General features: G+C 43.7%; 1 protein-coding gene and 1 pseudogene across 4 annotated transcripts in view; one reads left to right on the forward strand and one right to left on the reverse strand.

Moving 5' to 3' along the window:
• IRAG1 (inositol 1,4,5-triphosphate receptor associated 1) overlaps positions 1 to 21660 on the forward strand; it is a 126696-nt gene that overhangs the window by 18218 nt on the left and 86818 nt on the right. Inside the window, exon 2 of one of the 4 annotated variants that reach the window (XM_046016454.1) lies at positions 1128 to 1264. The exons of 2 other annotated variants lie outside the window; for them this stretch is intronic. In XM_046016454.1, the coding sequence (XP_045872410.1) occupies positions 1222 to 1264 (43 nt within the window). In that variant the 5' untranslated portion in view covers positions 1128 to 1221. Of the gene's footprint in view, positions 1 to 1127; positions 1265 to 21660 lie in introns of those variants that run through there. One more of the 4 variants, XM_046016457.1, reaches the window with a different exon arrangement.
• Positions 19087 to 19249, reverse strand: LOC123950106 (annotated as a pseudogene).

A 21660-nucleotide genomic window follows, 5' to 3' on the forward strand; every position in this document is an offset into this window, starting at 1 on the left:
TGAAAAAATATTCATGGTCAAATATTCATTTCCCAAGTTTGGGAAACATTCTATACTATCTCCTCCTTTTGCAGGTTTGTCCTGCATATTTGCTTCCTACAGACTGAGAAGCCCGTGGTACGGAAACCTCTCTGTTCCCAAATGCACTGAAACTCAGAAACCTTTATCTCACAGCTACTAACAAAATCACCCAGAACAAGGTTTGCAGAGAACACACTTTGGAAAAAGCTAGCTTGGGGCATCCTTGCTTGAGTGCACATGGGGTTGGTCATGTGGCATCTATAAAGCCCTCACTGCTTGTAGAACTGCCAGTGACGGTTCTAAGTGAGCCAGATCAGCCCCAGAAGCTTCTCCCTGGGTGCGTGGGGGTCAGACAGTGGCCAGGATGGGTACAGCATGGGCTCTGCTGGTTTCCAGTCCCACTTGGACATAGGACACTAGGATGGGAGACTTCCAAGGAGCAGGTGGGGTCATTGTGCTTCTTTTTTCTGTTCCCTAAGGATCAGGGACTCTCCAGTCTAAGAGATGGCCTTCTCCTGAGAAGGAAAAGGAAATGCTCTCGGGTTGAACAAAATAATAGGGGAGGAAATTTCGAGAACTGAGGTTAAGCTTATGGGACATGCTCAGATTTAGCTTCATATCAACATCAAAAGGGAGCATTAACTCGGGATTCCAAAAGGTTCCTGAAGACCTAGAAAGGCAAAAGTTGATCTTCTGGGTACAGGCAAATATTTCAATATAATGAAAAAATTGTTTTGCTTATACATGAAGTGCCAACTGGCGGAGTGTGGCAGAAGTCTGTGCCAGCTTTGACTGGCCACCTAGCAAAGGAGCATTTCTGAATGATGGGGGATCTGAGAATAAATTTCAGAAGGTGGTTATTTCTTACAAAGACCTTGGACAGAGAGGCTAATTGAGAGAGGGCCTCTGTGGTTGTATGGAAAGGGCGCTGGGCCGGGAGTCAGTCTCAGCCTTGTCAGCCTCCTCAACTGAAAAGCAGACATAATAGAATCTACTAGGTAGCAGTGCTGTGAGCAACAAACTAAATCGCGGATCTGAAATAGTTAGACAATAGAAAACTTCAAGTACTGAGAGGTTAATATTAAAGACTAGGAATGCCCTTTAAGGATTGCCATCAGGAGACAACAATCAAGATGAAATAGCTCCCTTCTAAAAAGCCGATGGACTCTTCCAAGATGAAGTCAGCCAAGCAGATCCAGGATGTTGATGAGAGCTGGAGATGGCAAGTGTAGGAGGCTTCCTGGTAAGCACAGAGTTCCCATATGACCCAGCCATGCTACTTCTAGGTATATACAAGAAAACTGAAAACAGATGTTCACACAAAAACTTGTACATGAATGTTCATAGCAGCACTGTTCACAAAAGGTAGAAACAACCCCATGTCCATCAACTGATGAACACATGAATAAAATGAGATCTATCCTTGCAATGGAATATTATTCAGTCATAAGAAGGAATGAAGTACTGATACATGCTATAACATGAATGAATCTCGAAAACATTACGCTATGTGAAAGGAGTCAGTTACAAAAGACCACATATTGCATGCTTCCATTTATATGAAATGTCCAGAGCAAGCAAATCCATGGAGACAAAAGGCAAACTAATGTTTTTCAGGGCTAGGGGGAAAGGGGAATGGTAAACAATTGCTTGATGGATATGAAATTTCCTTTTGGGGTGAAGAAAAAGTTCTGGATCTAGATAATGGTAGTAGGTGTAAAACATTGTGAATGTACTTAACGCCACTGAATCGTACACTTTAAAATGGAAAAAATTGTAAATTTTATGTTACTTGTATTTTACCACAATTTTAAAAAAGGTTTCCTGCTGAAGAGGAAACACGATTCAAATATTAGGATCCTGTCTCCTAGAGTGGAGTTGAAGGGAGGGTGGGGGATTCAGAATTTGTGAGCAGGGAGCTAGGGTCTTGTGTGAATCCTATGGCATTCCCATGTGTGAGGGCTCCAGGAGGATCCAGAATCAAATACAACATGCTCCCTGCTCTCAAAGTGTATATACATTATTCTTATGTAAGGACAGACTGACAGGTACTATATATAACAAGGGAATAAATTCAGCTGAGTAAGACCTTTATTCTGCCTTGGCCATCTGTGAAGTCTTCTTGGAGGAGAAGATGGTTGAGTAGGTGGGATTTTGGTAGGTAGGTAAGAAGTGGAAGTTCTTCTGGGGAAAGGCACAGAGTGAGAGAGTACGGAAGCCCGGTGGCGCAGGGGACTGGGTTGATGTCAATCAGGCACAGTACGTGCAGAGCCATGGGAGATGGTCATGAGAGATAAGCTCAAAAGGAATTAAGGTTGCAAAAACAGTAGATCTTAAAAGTTCTCATTGCAAGAAAATTTTTTTTGTAGCTATGTATGTTCACGGATATTAACTAGACCTAGAGTGAAGATCTTTTTGCAATATGTACAAATACTGAATCGTTATGTTGCACACCTGAATCTCATGTAATGTTATATGTCAATTATACCTCACTTAAAAAAGAGAAAACAGAAGAGGATTTGGGGTCAGACTGTGGAGGGCTTTGAAGGTAGAGTTGAGGAAGCCAGGACTTGCTCTCCAGGTGGTGGTGAGTCAAGGAGTCCTCTAAGCGGAGCAGTAATATGACGAAGCCCGTGCTGAGAATGATCAGTGTAGCGAAGACAGACTGAAGGAAAAGAGACTGAGAATGGGGAGAGGAGCTATGGCAAAATCTCTGCAAGGCTCAAGAAGGGCCCCTCCAGACCAATGGCAGTGCAAAGGGGGAAGGGTAAACCAAATCCAGTGAGCTTTGCATTAGCCAAGATTCTTGTCTGCATGGAACAGAAACTTATTCAAATTAGATTAGACAATAACCAGAATTTTCTGGGTTACATAACTGACAAGTCTAGCACAGGTTCAGATGTAGCTGGATACATGGGGCTCATCCCCTCTACCTCCCAACTGTCCTTGGTATTGGATATCTTCTCAGGTGACCTGTGCCTCATGGTGACAACCTGTAACTTGCAGTCCCCAACTTACATCCTATCGTCTCAGAAACCGTGGCAGCAAGAACTCCCCCAGTCATTCTGACAAGTTACCGAGATGAATTTATCCCTGAGTCTGGGTCATATGCCCATTCCTCGATCACCAGGGCCACGGGGCATTCTGAGGGGATAGCCCTGTGTTACAGTCCCACTGCCACAGTGGTGTCAACCACCCCCACCCCAAGCACAGAGAAGATGAAGATGCTGCTGTTACCAGAAGAAGGGGGACCAGGGTACAAAGCAGGCAAAAACTGCAGGTGTTCCCCCAAAGCACTAATTCTGTGCCAAGTCATTTACACATCTCATTTCTCCCATCAACCATCCTGAGGTAGAAACAATTATCTCCATTTTACAGGTAGGAAAATGAGGCATAGACTATCTTGATCTCCCTTCTCGCCCTATGAACAAGTTTCTGCTCTGTGCTGCATGGGAATCTCTTAGAGAGGCCAAAAGTCAGCACAAGGGTCACAGCTAAGAAAATGAGAACATGATCTATAAGCTGAGAGACACTCCAACTGCATTTCGGTCTGAAAGTGCTGTGGTGATAGATCCTGACCTTTTAATTGTTAGGAGATTGGAGGTCAGTCTCTATGAAGTGAAGGAGATGTTCATGCCCTGCATCTCTCTTGTCCCATGGGCAAGGATCTGGGAACCAGTGCTGATCGGGATGGGAGACTGGTGTGTGTGTTTGTGTGTGGCTCTCCAGACATGGAGTATAACCTGGTGGTCATACAGAAGCACTTATTGCAGACATTGTGCACAAAACAGAGTCACTTTTCCTGTTGAGCTGAGATTTCCTCCCACGCTGTCAGCATGTCATACTTACAGCAGTAGAGGAGCAACAAGGCAGGGAAAATGGGCAACACATGATGCCTTTATTGGGCCAGGTCTGGATGGGATGGAAGCAGAGTAGAACAGAATGTGTTTTGGGAACTTTCCAGCTGAAAGCCCAGAGGAGTAGGGCTGGTGTGCTTGTAATAGATCACATTCTTCTCTATTCCCAAAGCCAGTCCTTCTGATGAAGGGGAAAGAGTAGGAGGAATCTCCAAACTGAGGGATGAATCCTTTCCTTGAGCCTCATTTTATAGAGACTTCAGAGTGAGAATAAAATATGCCATTCCCACTTGTGCCCATCATTGTAAAACGCAACCTATTTTTATGGATGTCTTTACTAGCAGAATTCGAAATGCCTCAGGTGAGAAATGGTACAGCTTGCAAAACTGATCAGACTTTTGGGAATGTTGCGTGTGTTGAGTGTGGTGTGGCGTGAGTGCATGTACTCGTGTGTGCACGTGTGTCTGCCTGCAACCTGTGTACTTCCAGAGCATCTTGAACTACAGCATCTTGACTCTCATTATCCATGCTTACGATTGCCTGATTGCTGCTGTGCTTCTAGTTGCTGAGATCAGTGCTTCAGTCTACCTGGTTTACTATTGAATACAGAGCTGGCTTCGTAGGTCCTCAGTAAATTTTTGCTAAATGGAAGAGTGGATGACTGATCTGTCCATGCATTTTGGTGAGTTTCTTTCTCTTTGAGCATAGCCTTGCCTCTGTGTCTCTATGTGTCTGTCTCTCTGCGTTCACGTCCCTTGTACCTTCATCTCTATCTCTTTTAGTTTTTTTGTTTGCCCTCCTTCATTTCTCTCCACACAACCTCATCCTAGATACATATACCCAGACTCCATCTTTTTTCCCCAACCTGTTTTCTTAAATTATATACACTCAGGAATTTTAGAGATGGAAGGAAACTTAGAAATCAGATAGCTGAATTTTCACATGTTCTGTTTGATGAAACTAAGTCCAGACAGATCACCTGTAGTAAGAACCAAAGGTAGTTTCTATGTTGTTGTTGTTGAAGAAATTTTATTTTTAACAGATTATTAAGCTATGGTTCACATGCCCTACAATTCACCCACTTAAAATGCACGAGTCAATGGTTTTTAGCACATTCAGAGAATTGTGCAGCCATAACCACTTTTTCATTCCAGAAAATTTTCATTACCCAAAAAGAAACCCTACACTTATGAATAGTCACTTCCCATTTCCCCCATTCTTCCAGCCCTAAGCAACCACTAATCTACTTTCTGTCTCTACAGATTTCTCTAGTCTTGACATTTCATAGAAAGGCAATCATGAATTCATAGAACATATGATCTTTTGTGACTGACTTTTCACTTAGCATAAAGTTTTCAAGGTTTATCCGTATTTTAGCATGTATCAGTACTTCATTCCTTTTTGTGGCTGAGTAATATTCTGCCATATTATTCCACCACATTTTATTCATCTGTTAATTATCTGGACATTTCATTTGCTCTCACTTTTTGGCTATTGTGAATAATGCTGCTGAACATTGTGTGCATGTTTTTGTGTGAGCAAACGTTTTAAGTCCTCTTGGGTAAATACATAGAAGGGGAATTGGTGGGTCATATTGCAAATCTATGTTTAACATGTTGAGGAATTGCCAGTGTGTTTCCCAAAGTAGCTGTATGATTTTACATTTCCATCAGTGATGCATAAGGGCCTTAAATTCTCCACATCCTTACCAATATTTGTTCTTCTTTGTTTTTTGCATTTTAATGGATGTGAAATGGTATCTTGTTGTTTTGATTTGTACTTCTCTGAAGGCTAATGATATTGAGGATCTTTTTGTATGTTTATTGGGCATTTGTATATCTTCTTTGGAGAAATGTCTATTTGATTCTTTTGGCCATTTTAAAAGTATTTGTCTTTTTATTATTGATTTGTAAGCATTCTTTATATATTCTGAATACAAGTCTCTGATTAGCTATATCATTTGCAAATATTTTATTATAGTCTACGGGTTGTATTTTCACTTCTCAGTGGTATTGTTTACAGTGCAAAAGTTTTTAATTTTGGTGAAATCCAATTTATTTTTTCTTTTGTTGCCTATATTTTTGGTATTATGTCTAAGAAAGTATTGCCTAACACAAGGACACAAAGGTTTATTCCTGTTTTCATCTAAGAGCTTTACAGTTTTACCTTTTCCATTTAGGCATTTGATCCATTTTGAGTTAATTTTTATATATGGTATAAGGAAGGGATCCAATTTTACTCTTTTGATGTGGATATCCAGTTGTTCCAGAACTATTTGTTGAAGGCTATTCTTTCCCCATTGAATTATCTTGGCACCCTACTGAAATCAATGACTAAAAATATGGAAGGATTTATTTATGGACCCTTGAGTCTCTTCCATTAATATGCATGTGTATCCTTGTATAATATCTAGTGTCATACTGTCTTACTGTCATTTTATATATTAAGTTTTTAAATCGAGAGATGTAAATTATCTATTTTTCCCCTTCCTTTTTCAAGATTGTTTTGGTTATTCTTGGTCGCTTGCATTTCCATATGAAATTGAGGATCTATTTGTCAGTTTTTGCAAGAAAAAAAAAGGCAGCTAGGATTTTAATAGGGATTGTGTTGGATCAGTAAATCAATTTGGGGGATATTTCTGCCTTAACAATGTTAAGTCTTCTGATCCTGGGGTGCCTGGGTGGTACAGTTGGTTGAGCATCTGACTCTTGGTTTCAGTCAAGGTTATGATCTCAGGGTTATGGGATCAAGCCCCATGTGAGGTTCCACACTCAGCTTGGAGCTTGCTTGAACTCTCTCTTCCCCTCCTACTGCCCCTATCCTATTTTAAAATAGATAGATGAATTAAAAAAAAAAAAGAAGTCTTCTGACCCATGAACATGGGATGGTGTTCCATCTTTTGAGGTCTTCTTTAATTTCCTTCAACAATGTTTTGGTTTTTTTTCATAGTATTCATTTTAAATTTCTTTTGTTGTATGTATTCCTAAGTATGTTAAGCTTTTGATGCTGGTATTATGTTCTCTTAATTTCATTTTAAAGTGTTCATTGCTAGTGTATAGAAATACAGTTGATTTTTGTATATCAATCCGTATTCTGCAAACTTGATGAACTCATTTATTAGTGAAAATAGATTTTTAGTGGATTCTGTACAATTTTATATAAATAAGTTTATGCCATCTGCAAGTAATAGTAGTTTTACTTCTTCAAAACTAGAATTTTGGAGCTCTAGTCCAGAGCATCTTTATTTCTTTAGAGAGTCCTGCAAGGAGATTTGTGGTTGTCTTAAAAAATGCTAAAGCAGTTATTCCTGCAAATTCATTGATCCCAATTCCTAAGATTAAGTGTTTTTTTTTAAAGATTTTATTTATTTATTTGTTAGAGAGAGAGAGAGAGTGAGCACAGGCAGACAGAGTGGTAGGCAGAGGCAGAGGGAGAAGCAGGCTCCCTGCCGAGCAAGGAGCCAGATGTGGGACTCGATCCCAGGACACTGGGATCATGACCTGAGCTGAAGGCAGCTGCTTAACCAACTGAGCCACCCAGGAGTCCCAAGATTAAGTGTTTGAAAGAGATTTGAATTCAAACCTGATACAGCTAAGAAATTCTATTAATAGCTGCATTAGTTTGCTAGGGATCCCATAGCAAAATACCATAGACTGGGTATCTTAACCAAAACAAATATTTTTTTTCTCACAATTCTGGAGATGTCCAAGATCAAGGTGTTGGCAGATTTGATTTCTCATGTGGTCTCTCTCCTTGGGCTGCAGATGACCACCTTCTTTCTGTGTCAGTCTTTCCTCTGTGCGGGCACATTCCTGGTGTCTCTCCATGTGTCCAAATTTTCTCTTCTTATAAGAAAGCCAGTCAGATTGGATCAGGGCTCACCCTAAGAGCGTCATTTTAACTTCACTTGATCTTAGTCAAAAGGCTGAGAAGCGATCAGTTTCACTTTAAATCCGTAGCCTCTTTTAGGACCTATCTCTAGATATAGTCACATTCTGAGGTACTGGGGAGTAGGGCTTCAATATATGAACTTTGGGACACAGTTCACCCCCAAACAATAGCCTTCTGAGTGTTCCCCTGAGAGATCTGATCTCTGGTTAGCTGCAACCAGGGAAGCCAGCATTTGTTTAAATAACCCATTCATATGACCACGAAATGACATTGGCTTGCAGCCAGAATTAAAAGGCATTGCCTATAGTCCCTGAGATAAAGGATCCTCATGTGTAGTTTTGCATGTTCCTTGAGCTCAGTTAGTCAATCTTCTCTACAGCCACATCAAGGAAGGTCAGTAACCAGCCATCAGACACAGAACACCCAGCACCTCTATTTATACTGACTACTTAAAAAAAAACAACAACAAAAAACCGCAACAGGGGCAGCTGGGTAGTTCAGTCAGTTAAGCATCTGCCTTCACTTCAGGTCATGATCCCAGAGTCCTGGGATTGAGCCCCAAGTCAGGCTTAGGAGTCTGCTTGTCCTTCTCCCTCTGTCCCTTCCCCATTTGTGCTCTCCTTTTCTATCTCTCTCAAATAAACACTTAAAATCTTTAAAAAAAGTACACCTGGGGATAAAAATACATTATATGTTTATAAAAAAAAAATTGGAAGGGGAGGCAAACCATAAGAGACTATGGACTCTGAAAAAACAACCTGAGGGTTTTGAAGGGTCAGGGGTGGGAGGTTGGGGGAACAGGTGGTGGGTAATAGGGAGGGCACGTTTTGCACGGAGCACTGGGTGTTGTGCAAAAACAATACTGTTACGCTGAAAAAATAAATAAATTAAATTTTAGAAAAAAAAATCTTAAAAAAAAAAAAGCAAAAGTAATTCCATGTTGTGCTGTGTGAATGAACAGTATGGTGATGGACTTGCGTAAGGAGTCCTTCTGTGAAGTAAAATTTGAAATTCTTAAATGGAAAGACTCCTGTGAAGTGAACTTTAAACTTCTTAAAATGTTCACTCTAATTTTGTTCTCTTTTGAGTGAAGGGTCCATTTTGGAAGCTCAAGATGTAAGTATTCTTTGCTCTGTACTTCTTACAGTAGCCGAAAGCAAGATGCTATGGATCTCAATCATATCAGTAGGAACTGAAAATCAAGATTACCCTCCAGATCATCTGAGTTAAGGCATCATCCCACCTTGGCTGGTGCGCTTATCTCCCTCTTTCCTTTGCACAGTTTATGCTCCCTTTTTCAGTCTTATTTTTAACACTCTTGCCCTTTGAGTGTTTTTATTGACCTCTGGCCACAAACCCTTTTAGGAAGCAGGCAGTTATAAATTACCCACAGATGGGGCGCCTGGGTGGCTCAGTGGATTAAGCCGCTGCCTTCGGCTCAGGTCATGATCTCAGGGTCCTGGGATCGAGCCCCGCATCGGGCTCTCTGCTCCGCAGGGAGCCTGCTTCCTTCTCTCTCTCTGCCTGCTTCTCTGCCTACTTGTGATCTCTGCCTGTCAAATAAATAAAATCTTTCAAAAAAATAAATTACCCACAGAGAAATCAATAAAAACCAGTTCAATCCACAGTAATACTGATTCGCCCCCAGATAACCAAGATCCTGCTGGCTCAGCAGTTATGCCCATGGGGGTAGAGCGAAGGATAAGGGGGCATGTATTCTGAGAGAGGCAATGAGCTGCCAGCTCCCAGAGGCTCAAGGAAGGGATGGACTTGGCTTCTATCCACGCACTTCTCATCCAGCCTCAGGGGAGAGCTCTATGTTTCCATTTCATCCAGCTCAGATTTTTCCAACCACATCAGTGGCATTTTCTTATCTCCTGAGGATCTGCTTCAGAGCTAAAGTATCTTCTTTGAGCCTCAAGAAAGAGCAGTAGGAATGAATTGTTTTATTTTCAGAGGGATGGGGGAAGTTGGGAGAGTATGTTACTGTAACACAGAGGCATGGAAGAAGGAAGAAACTCCATCAAGCTGTCTGTTGTCAGCCCACTGCTTTTCATCACTACGAGTTGGGGAGGCCACCCCTCCAGCCAGAACTCCAGGGAGTCAAAAGTCTGAAAGTCATTGTACAGAAGCTGAAAGCTAGGTCCAGAGACAGGCATGACTGGCCCAAGGTCACAGAGTGGTTTCATAACCAGCTTACAAAGAAATGGCCCCACTGCTTTGAAATCCTAGTTCTCTTCCAAGAGGAGCTGTGCTCAGAAAATGAAAATTCATGGGGAGTCAAAACCAAAAAAAAAAAAAAAGAGAGAGAGAGAGAGAGAGAGAAGAAAAGTAAATCTACATAGAAAATATATCCGTCAGTTCATTTATTAAAAATGAGTACATCAAACTGCCTACTCTAAGGACCATGAGGGTCATCAGACTATTTGCACCAACCCAATTATGCCCTCTTGGAAAATGGGACTATACTAAAACCTTCAGAAGAAAATTTCCTAAAAGGGGGTTTCCTCTCCTCTCCATCAGTGAAAATATTCCAACAGCAAGGCCCAGGGTGCTGGGGTCAGGTGGTAGGAGCCAGCGAGACTGTTCATGGTACACTGAGTGCAGGGCCTCCTTGAACCAGGAACTCAGAACCAGGGCTGCAGTGAAAATCTCACATCCCATAAAGGCCTGATTTTACTTCGCAGGTATACCTGGTTTCTCCAAGTTGTATGTCTCTATTAACTCAGTCCTGGTCCTGCACGAAGTCTTGCCCCCTTTCCCTTCAGGGGCTTTTCTGGAGATGTGTGCCTTTCAGCTGGGTTAAGGAATTATTTTGTTCCATTCAACATTTGTCAAACAATAATTATGTTTCAAGTTCCAGGGATACAAAGATGAGAAAGATTGGGTTTTAAAGGATAAGTAAGAGTCAGCCATGAAAACTACTGAGTTGCTATCAGTCAAGTGGGAAAGACCAACCTGCAAACAAGTAATTGCTATTATGTTACAGCAGGGTTGGCAAACTTTTTCCTGTAAAAAGCCAAATAGTAAGTATTTTAGGCTTTATGAATCAGATAGAGTCTGTCTCAGCTACTCAGCTCGGCCCTCGTAATGCAATAACGGCTATAGGCAATACATAAATGGACGATTGTGGCTATGTTCCAGTAAAACTTTCTTTATATAAAAACAGTCATTTGGTCAGATTTGGCTCATAGACCGTAGTTTGCTGAACCCTATGTTAGAGAAATGTCACAATAATATCCAAAACAAATAATAATAGCAACAGTGATAATAATGAAAGTTACCATTTTGATAGCTAACTCTGCTAGAGACCCTACACCAGGCAATGTCTCTACAATTCACATATATTTGCCTGCTTATTTTTCATAACATCTTGTGAGGACACTGAGATTCAACAGCCAAATCACAGAGTTAGGAAGTGACAAACACAAGGTAAAAGCCGATCTTGTTTGGCTCTACAGTCTATGTTCCCAAATAAACCACTTACAACTCTGAAAAGAAATGGGCAGAAAGAGTTCATCTGGGGAGGAGCCTGAGGATCCTACAGGAGGATCCCTCATCCTACAGGTTGAGGACAGTCTTCCCCGGAGGCAGATGGGAGAGAAAGGTCTTTGAGGCAGAGAGTGGTATGGAGGTTTGAAAGTACATGGAACATTTGGAAACAGGATCATTAGGTGATGCTGGGGTGTGGGATACCTTGGTGATTATGGCTAGAGAAGAAACAGGACAAGTTGGTAGCTCAGAGCAGGAAATCTGGCATATGTGCCAGAGAACCTGGACTTTATCTAGGGACCAGGGATTTTCCAGCTCTAGTCTTGTAGACAGGCTGTATCACACTTCCATGAGGGACTGTTAGCCATACAGATCCTGGGCCCTGTCCCCAGATATGTTAATCCAGTAGATCTGGGATGGAACCAGGAGAATGCATTTTATCAAACACTTCAGATGATTCTAGCAAGCATTCTTGGATTTAGGAATCAGTGCATGAAGAGCCAGTAAAATGTTTTAATCAAGGGAGAAATATAACCAAAGTTGCTTTAAAAAGGCCACTTCTACTTGAAAGATTATTTGTTAGGAGAATGGTCCCTCTTGGAGGTCCATTTCTGGTTAGTTATCAGCTTCTCTCATCTGAAAGTGCAGACGAGAAATTTCCAGAAGTTTCTGCATTTCCACAGGCTTTTAAAGAATGACTCAACTTAAACCCTGGGTTGAACTCTATGCTGTTAACCAAACAGTTACTTTAAGGAGAAATAGCATATAAACAATAAACTGCAATTTAGTAGAACATATGTGAACCTGATGTTAAGCAAAATACCTTCTCCATGATGAATCAGTTGGTGAATCCTTAGCCAGAAAAATGTCTTCTGGTCCTCTGGTCCTGTGTCAATGTTTCTTCTGTGGCGGTGGTGGTTGACAACCACGACCTGCAGGTGCTGCAGGGTTCTGTGTTGCCCTCAAAGCCTCAGCATGGTGTGATGAACAGAACCTGAGCTCAAATCCTGTTGAAAGTGCTTAGTAATTATGATGCCTGGAGCAAATGATCCTTTCTGAGGTTCAGTTTTCTCACCTGTATAATGGGAATAATAATTCCGTGCAGGGTATTGGCAGGACTGAATAAGATGAAGGATATAAAGAGTCAGATAGAGAACCTGGCATAATAAATATTGGTTCTCTTCTGCTGATGCCTCAAAATTGTTACTAATACTCAAAATTGATGCACTTCCCATCTTTCCGTAGTGAAAAGATGACAACTCCCTGGAGAGAAATCCTCTGTGGTTACTTCCTGTCTCATATTATCAAGTAGCCGCTGTTACACAAGCCTGTTTATGAGGAACACACTGAAATTCATATGCCTCAGGCCACAGGAGTTTGCTGTTGATAGAGCCATTCCCAAGCTCCTGCCTTCCTCTTCCTCACCACCATTTCGCAACACTGCTTATCATAGCCTGTTCTCAAGTGGTGTCTGAAGACCCGAATCCTGTGGCTATCTGCATAGGTTTGGTTGCCAAGGGAACTGGTCCACTTTACTTTGGCATGCGGCTTCTTGTGACCACAGCCTCTGTCCAAGTTCTGAGTTGACCAAACTGCAAATGCATTTCAGTTCAGATTCTCTTGATGACCCTGGCCAAGATCCACAACTGTTCCCATTCTCTCCACTGGTCTCAGTGGGCAAGGTGTAATCTTCTTCCTGGTCCTGCAAACTGGAATCCTCACTCCAAAGTGTGGCGCTGGGGTTCCCGACAGCAAACCTGTTCACAAAGCCCCTCATTGGTCTGGGGCCTGATTTCCTGGGAACAGTTAGCAGTCAGATCCTATCCCATCCAATGTTGAGCTGAGGAATAGGTGGAGTGATCTCCTGGTAGTCATCTGGAAGGAAGCAACAATGTTGGAAAATCATTCAAAGGTTGGAATTGAACTCAATTAACAAGTCTTTATATTCACCGGGTATCTTTTAGGCAGGAACAAGGAGGTTGGTCAAAGCTAGTTCCTCATTTGGAGCCTGAGTAGATGTTTAAATGTATACATGTATAGTGGAAGGTAGGGTGGGGGGCAGGCATTGGAGGGGTGGGAGATTCAGAGGTTTGGGCTGGGGTTTCAGGGAGGACACTGATTCCATCAATATAGGTTGGGAATGCAGAAGGAGAAGCAGGTTCTGAGAAAGGCACATGGTGATACATTTAGTTAGGGAATAACTTAGGGCAAGCTCATTTGCTCTAGATCTGAGTATTCCAGCTCAGACTCTCATGTCGGCAGCAGAGCAGCAAGGTGAGAGAAGCCTCTGGTGTCCAGAAAGACCCTGTACAGCCTATTTTACAAAGGCTAAACTTTGTACCAGTAGGAATTCTTTATTGCAAGTGTCAAAAAAGCCAACACAAACCAGTTTAAGCAAAAAGGGATATTTGTTGGTTCTTGAAACATAAAAGGCCAGGGATATCAGGCATAGCTTGATCAGGGCATCAGATGAGAGCCTCAGGGTCTAGTTTCTAGCTCCTTGCTATCTTCTCTTTCACATTGATTCCATTCTTAGACAATAAGGATTCTGTTTTCACCATCTTACGTTAAGATCTCAGTTAAGACTCTCTTTCCCAGCAAAATCACATTGTGTCTCATTGGCTCTGGGTAGGTCACATGCTCACCAATCACTGTAACTGGGGAGATGTGATGCAAAGATGTTCAAAGGCAGCCTCCAGCCCTGGGGTTGCCAGTTAGACCTCTGATTGATGATTGCTCTCCATAGGCAACATGGACCCCAAACTCATAGGGTAGAAAGTAGGGCTCAGGCTGGCAAATTAGCCCAACCCACTACTGTGGTAAAGGAACCCACTGCGACACAGGTGGATGGCTTCACAGTTTGCTCTTCCCTCCCTCAGAAGGCCCCTGTCACTGAGCCTCTGTAATCCTTCCTCTGAAGCACATATTAGGCCATGCTGTGCCCTGATGCCCAGCGCCAGGGTTTGGGCCTCTTTCCACAGCTTCTGAGAGCTGGGATTCAGAGAGTAAATAGGGGGGCGAGGAATTGAGCTGGGGCACTCCATCTCAGCAGAGAAGAGCTATCTTTTCTGTTTGTCTTAGCTGATGCAGCTGTTCCTATGGACTCCAGGGGATGTTGTGAGAAAGACTTTCAGTTCTGTGCCTCAGCCACAGTCCTTGCTGCCCCTGAGGTAAGGCTGTGATCTGGAACAATCAAGATCCTCCATAAGAAGAGCTCTCCCAATATTCTTATTCTGTCTCTGCTGAGGTTGGAGAAGGACAAGAATGGTTTCTCACTCAAGCAGGGCCAAGAACACCATTTTGGGTATAGGAAACTCGGGTTTTATTTAGTACTGACCCTGTTTCCTGACTGTGTGATCTAGAACAAGTCATTTTACCTCTCTGAGGTTTGGTTCACCTCATCTGTAAAATGGAGATATACCTTCCTCACAGAATGGAGAGGGTTTAAGAACTAATTATATATTGTGCTTGGAGTGTGGTAGGCCATATGAAAAGTGAGGTTTGATTTCTAGAGTCTTTGCTTTCAAAGGAGGGATTCACCAGACACAGAGCAATTGCTCTGGACCTATGCTATGTTTCCACTGCTTGGGACACAAAAGAAAGCTTTGTGCAGTCAGGCTTGGTAGAGGCAATTAATGTACAGGAAACAGAGACCACTGTGTGGCAGATAGGGGGCAGCTGCATCATGCTATCATAGACCAGAGAGCTCACAGTATCCTGGAGAGGTCAGGGAAGGCTTCCTGGAAAGGCAGCCTGAAGGACTCAGGTGCTCAGAGCCCAGGACCTAGCCTAATACCTGACACTAAGGAGGTACCCACTAAGCATTTGTGGAATGAATGAATGAGTTAGGCAGGCACTATGAAGGCCATCTTTTTCTTTGGACTTTCTGAAACCAGTTCCCACATTCAGACTTCTATGGTCACTTCCCAGAACAAAGCTGGGAAGGGAGGGGGAAAAGAGGGAGAGAGGGAAGGAGGGACTGGCAAAGAGAGGACTGGCATACTGGGATAGTTATTTATCTATTTATTTAGCCATTCATTCATTCATTCATTCATTCATTTATGTTGGGGTTAAGGGTCTTGCTGAGTTAAGAAAGAAGTTTTATTTTTATTTGGAACAGTTTCCAAGGTAATAGGGTTCTGATCCTGGTTTTTTCAGACAGGCTGCTCCTGGGTGGCCCTTGACACACCTCATGTCTTAGACAAAACACCACTTTTCTCTCTCCGTCCTTGTCCTCATCCTAAGGAATGAATGTCTTCAGACCCAGAAGCCAGAAGCTCCAAGGAAAAGGCTGTTAGCTGAGATCTGGCCCCACTTTTGGCTTCTGAGAGTCATGTGCAGTGTGGGCAGGACTAGCTTTTGCCACGGTCCCATCAAACTGGCTCAATTCCTCTGGCCTTCTCCCTGAAATGGGACCACGGTTCCCAGAGGCCCGCCTCACAAAAGTGGGCGATTCCGGGTTCTGGATTCCTAGAACCCCCCACATCAGCATCTGTCCCCTCATCAGAGCAGGAGTTGAGCCACGTGTCCAGGTTTGGCTTTGAGGCTATGACCATTTTGCCAACCTTCATGGCTCCACTCTTTCGCAGGGGGAGGCGGTTTCAGGAACAGCATGGCAGCAGACACTAGGGTAATGGCATATTGAACACATGTCACTGGCAGCAATTCGGGGACCGCATTAGCCATTTTTCGAAGTGGAGCTGGAAGAGCCAGTGGGGCTGCTCTGTGGCTTCCTGCGGGGTTTAAGTGAAAGCTGCAAGTGCCCTTGATAAGTAAATCCTCAAAGTGGCTTTGCAAAGTACCAGATGGTCAAACGGAGGCATATAGGTAGCAGAGGAAGAGGCTCCGCTCTCTGTGATGTTTCAGTTGGTAGAATCCTAAGGGGAAAATTGCACACCTGTGTGTCAGAGAAGACAGGAAACCCACTTACATCATCGAGAGAGAAAACTGAGCTGTTAACCTGGGCAAGCTCAGTAGGAACGGGGCAGGTAAGGCTGTCTACCTGCGGATGCAGCCGCCTAGGTGATGTTTGCTCATATCACTTAAGTAAGAGGAAAACGGGGCCTTGTCTTCCCCGCTTCTCACATGAGGAACTCCAAGGCCGTGATGGGGCCACAAGTGAAATCAGCCCTGCAGGGGTCATTTGGCTTCCTAAGTGTTCCTCAAAAACCAGGGTTTGGACTCTTAACAACTCTGTATCAGTCTGTGACTTATTTCCTTCTACTGTTTCACCTACTCATTCATTTATTCATCTATTCAAGAAATCCTGGCAGATGAATGACATGCTGCCCACTGTTTAGAACATCATTCTTAATGAAGTGTGGCTGGGAAGGGGGAAGATAGGTAGGGGGTGGAGGGGATAGTGTGCCCAATGCGGGCGGCAGGGGGGCCCTCATCAGAGTTCACTGGAGGACAATTCATGCTTCTGTACCCTGAAGTTCGGTTAATAGTTAATAGATACTTGCCATATGCTTTAGGGCGACTGGGTAGCAGGAAGGTTGAGAACTGCCTGTGCAGTAAATAGATAATTACAAGACAAGGCAAAGAGCCACGAGGCAAGAGAGAACATGTGCCTGTTGGGAGTCCAGAAGAGTGGCATCAGAAGACGGAGTCCAGGAGGCTTCGTGGCAGAAGTGACATTTGAACAGAGTATTAAACGATGAACAAGAGTTGGCCAGGAAATTCCCAGATGGGAGAGTCCACAAGAAGGTTCAGAGCCTCGGGAGCGCCTGGGTGGCTGAGTGGATTAAGCCGCTGCCTTCGGCTCAGGTCATGATCTCAGGGTCCTGAGATCAAGCCTCACATCCGGCTCTCTGCTCAGCGGGGAGCTTGCTTCCTCCTCTCTCTCTGCCTGACTCTCTGCTTACTTGTGATCTCTCTTTCTCTGTCAAATAAATAAATAAAAAATCTAAAAAAAAAAAAAAAAAGGTTCAGAGCCTCAACTAGCACATACTGAAACAAGGACTATTAATGCCTGAGTAGTCCATGATCAGGCATAAATTGTCCTAAGTAATTTTTCAGAACACCAAAGAGACTTTTTTTCCTTCAACAATTCCATCATTTATTATGCAACTAAGTCATGCTCATTGTGGGAAAATAATGAAAAAAAATACGGATACAAATATTTAAAATGTGTTAAATTTATTTTAGTCATAATTCCATTTGAAGATGACTACTTTTAATAATTGGGGTTTAACTTTTCAGACTTCTCTCCCTAATATGTAGCTATAATCTATCTATATCTATTTCACATAAAAATATTTATAATTTTGAAATGAAGGTACAATCATACTACCTATTTTTCCCCTCAATCAATATATTGTGAACAAAAATGATTATGTCTAAAGTGTCAAACTACGCATTTTAACCATCTTGGATAGAACTGTTCTGAAATGGAACTTGCTCTCCTGTTTTTTCCAGGGAGCCAACACCAGAGCTTGGCTTCATTCATGCCTGCCAGCTTCCGGCTGGGCTATAAACTGGGATTGAACTCAGCTGACGAGGAAGGAGTCAGAGAGTGTGTGCCAAGCTGAGAGCTTATATCTTCTCTTCAGAATGTAGCTGCTTCCTTCCTGCAGTCAGCTGTCCCTTCTCATTGCTTTTAAGGGCTGACAAAGCAGAAAACCAAGCCTTTCAAGTGCATGGGAAGGAGTATACCTACGTTGTAAGCCCCGTGTGGCATGAAGCAAAGTGACTTTTGTTAATCAATATTCTCTTTCTCAGAGGCGAGTAAAAGAACATTTCCTAAGTATCTGTTATGTGCTGGACACATGCTTTATTTTATTTAAGTCTCCTAACAATCCTTTGAGAGAAGTATCTTAGCTCCATCCTCCAAATGATAGCCTGATCCCAGAGAACATTCATTGCTTTGTCAAGGATCACGGAACTGTAAGGACCAGAGCTATCCTGGAACCTGGTCTATTTCACTTCCAACCCCCTGCTATTTTCACTGTACCATATCTCTTGCTTGCTACCAAATGTTGTGCTGGGTTTGAATTGATGACATTGTCAGAGGCATGGCCACTGGACTGGCGGGATGCTTCTGTGTGGAGAGGACTTGGCCTCCCACATAATTCTTCATGACCTCTGAATAATAACTGCTCCTATTAGATGGCACCAGCATTCCCTGGCCTACCACACTCTGTCTTCCTTAGGAAGGGGCAGGACAGTCCAACTTATATGTTGGAAGGACTTCTCCGGCATCATGTAGAGTGTGGTTGGAAAGGGCCAGACCAGAGGAAAAGAGAAAAAGAAGGTTTTTGCGGTGACATAGTTCACCCAGATCCATGGCAGGGATGGTGGCCAGGGGAAGGAGGGAAGCAATCAAAGACATGTCTGAACTAAGACTGACAGGATTCGGAGTCCATCTGATTGTAGGGTGATGGAGAGGGGGGAGTTATGATGACTTCTGGGTTTTTAGTCTGAGTACCATTCACTAGGGTACAGGAAGAGTGGACTTGGGAGAAGGCAGGGTTGGGGAGGGGAAGAAATGATGGATCTTGTTTGGGACATGGTACACATAAGCAGTATTGTGCAAAGGTAACTGTCCATCGGATCTCTGTAATTCTGCTATCATGGGGTGATATTAAAGTCATCTGCATTCCTTCTGCACCCTGGCAGGGGTGAGGAGCTGAGCTCAGGACAGAGAGGCTCATCGGTGAGCTGGTAAACGTTTAAGACAAAAAGCCTTGACATGGAGCATTTGCTGATTTGCTGATTTCTGTGACCCTATGACCATTTTCAGCTGAATGTGAAGTTGGAAAGTGAAGTGCAGTAGCACATCATTATATAGTGTTTCCCCCCACAGATAAAATAAAACTAAATCATCTCAAGAGATGATTTAACAATAAGATGTAGCAAAATAATTAGGATCATTGTGGGTGTTTATTTCAGTTTTAGTGTCATTTAATTGTAACTTAATTCTTAATTAGCAATAATCATGCCTTGGATAAACCTCATTGGCTACAATACTTCCACAGCACAAAGCTATAATTCAATTTTTAATGATGTCTGTGTTTAACAACCAGCTCACAAAATTCTTGACAATTAGTACACCACTGGAGAAGCTCCAAGAAAGGACAAGTTGGAAGAGTTATAAATCTACCTCCTTGTCACACAGGCTGAGGGACTCCCCCGGTTCACACATCTGGGAGGGCAGAGTCAGGCCCAGGACCTAGAAGGAGGCTCTTGGTCCTCCATGCTTCCTGATGGCCCCTCAGTGCCCTGGTCAGTCACACAGACCCAGGGAAAACCGTGTGGTCCTTGACCCTAGGGGGGTGATTCATGTCACCCTGGAGTGAGTGACTCAGGGAAGAGGCTGCTGGGCGGCTGGGAACAAAGAGAACCGGGCAAGATTTATTTCTGCTAGGAGCTAAATGCGAGGCTCAGATACTTTTTGCTGTTTCCAGTGCCTTTGAACTGCCTCTGATTGAGCAATTGCACATATTTCCAAGAAGAGAAAATTTTTTCAAGTGGACTTATTTTTAAAAAAGAATTGCTGAAGTGAACAAGCTGGGGAGGAAACCTGGGGAAATGTTTTGGCTGACTTCCTGTCATGGCTGGGGCTGGGCTGGGCTGGAGTGAGATCTGGTCCTGGCTTGACCATTTTTCAGGGTACCTAGAACCCGATCCCAGGAATTTGAGGGTTTCAACAACCCACTTCCTCCAAAATGGGACCCAGGGTCCAAGGAGCTTCCTGAGTGCCAGGGAGTTAGGGTGAGAAGGGTGCACTCATACCTGGTATCATCTGTTCTGGCCCACTTGACAAGATATCCACCATGCTTTCTGTGAGTCGTTAGTCAGTAGATGACTCCCGAATCAGCCTTCTTAAGGCACCTTCAAGTCTGGCAACTTTGCTCCTAGCTACATAGAAATGATTGTGCCATGTGCCCCCTGCTTTCACCCACCCATCCCCTGGGATGAGAGGAGTCTTGTGAGACTGTCCAAAGGTCTTGTCTATCAAGTCATTCCAAACAACCTTTAGTTCTCTTTGGGGTCTTTTCCTCAGGGTTCTCTCTGGGAAACGGGACCCAAGACCTCTCTGCTTTTAGAGTTCGGGACTTCCCCCCCATCTCTCCAGGGAAGCAGGGCATAGGCTCTTTTCTAGTGCCTCACCAGAGTCCATACTCTCATTGCTTTTACATGGCCTCTCCTGTCTGGCCCTTGCCCCATAATCTTTTACTAGTCCTAGGGGTGAGGGGAGAATTATGCTTACTTAGTGTGCTTTCCCCAAATCTCTTTTCTGTACCCTGAGCCCTCTTCATTTCCCTAAGGGCTAGCCCCTCACTAGATATGAGCAGAGACAGACTCCCTTTTCCATACCCCTTGCTGCTACACCTCTCACTGAGACAATGAGCACAGAATGGCCTCCATGTTTGTGTGAGGGAAAGACAATGGGGGGAAAGGAGTTTTGAGGGGAAGGGAGGAGTCAGTTACTACTTTTGATATCTCAGGTGTCCCCTACTCCAACCCCCTGCTGAGCACAGTGGCTGCTGACTTTTGCACTCTTCCTATTGGGGCTTGCTCAGCATCTCCTCCTGGAGATGGTCATGACACTGGTCTGAGCAGGAGCTGGTTCACTCCAGGGCTAGAATGGGTCTGAATTGGGGGAGGAAGGTACCCCCAGCCAACAGAACCTATAAGAGATCCTCAGGCCTGGAGAGCATGGCTAGAGAGTGGAGACACCATGGGGTGTTGGGAAGTGCTCAGGACCAGCCTCCCTGAAGCACTGCCAGACTGCAGCCCCTGTCGTCCCCCCTGCCTCCATGGACCAGAGAGATTGTGTTGAGGGCAAGAAGTCATTGGGAAGTCCCTTCCACCCCCTTACTGTTCCCTCTCTGTTGCATCTTTCTTCTGCCCTTCTATACTCCACCCTTGCGTCCCTGGGACTGCCCACAGCACAGATCTAGGGCTGACCACAGCATAGACCTGAGATGACCACAGAACAGGTTTGAGATGACTGCAGCACAGATCAATGGCTGACCACAATGCAGACCTGCATTGTGACCACATATACTGACCACAGTATAGCCCTGGGATGACCACAGCATGGACCTGGGATGACCACAGTACTTACCCTCTCTCTCTAACCCCACTGGTTGCCCAACAGCAAAGTATGTTTGTCAACAAGAGTAAATGCCAGGGTGTAAGGCCCCTGATGGTTTTAATTCCAATCACATCTAATTGTCTTTTATCTACAAGTTTGTACAGAGAAGTCCTGGCGAGGTCAGGAATATATTTCCTTTACCTGCAAGAGATGAAGCTTGAACTCTGCTATTCAAGATTAATGGCAGACTCTCTGGACTTGCTTGGATTTTGATGCCATGATTCAGAGAACTCAGCTGTCCTATTCAGAGAGTGGGAAAGGAACTCATTGAGTACATACGATAAGCCAGCATCT

This window comes from Meles meles, chromosome 8 (assembly GCF_922984935.1).
Source record: "Meles meles chromosome 8, mMelMel3.1 paternal haplotype, whole genome shotgun sequence".
Classification (NCBI taxonomy): domain Eukaryota; kingdom Metazoa; phylum Chordata; class Mammalia; order Carnivora; family Mustelidae; genus Meles; species Meles meles.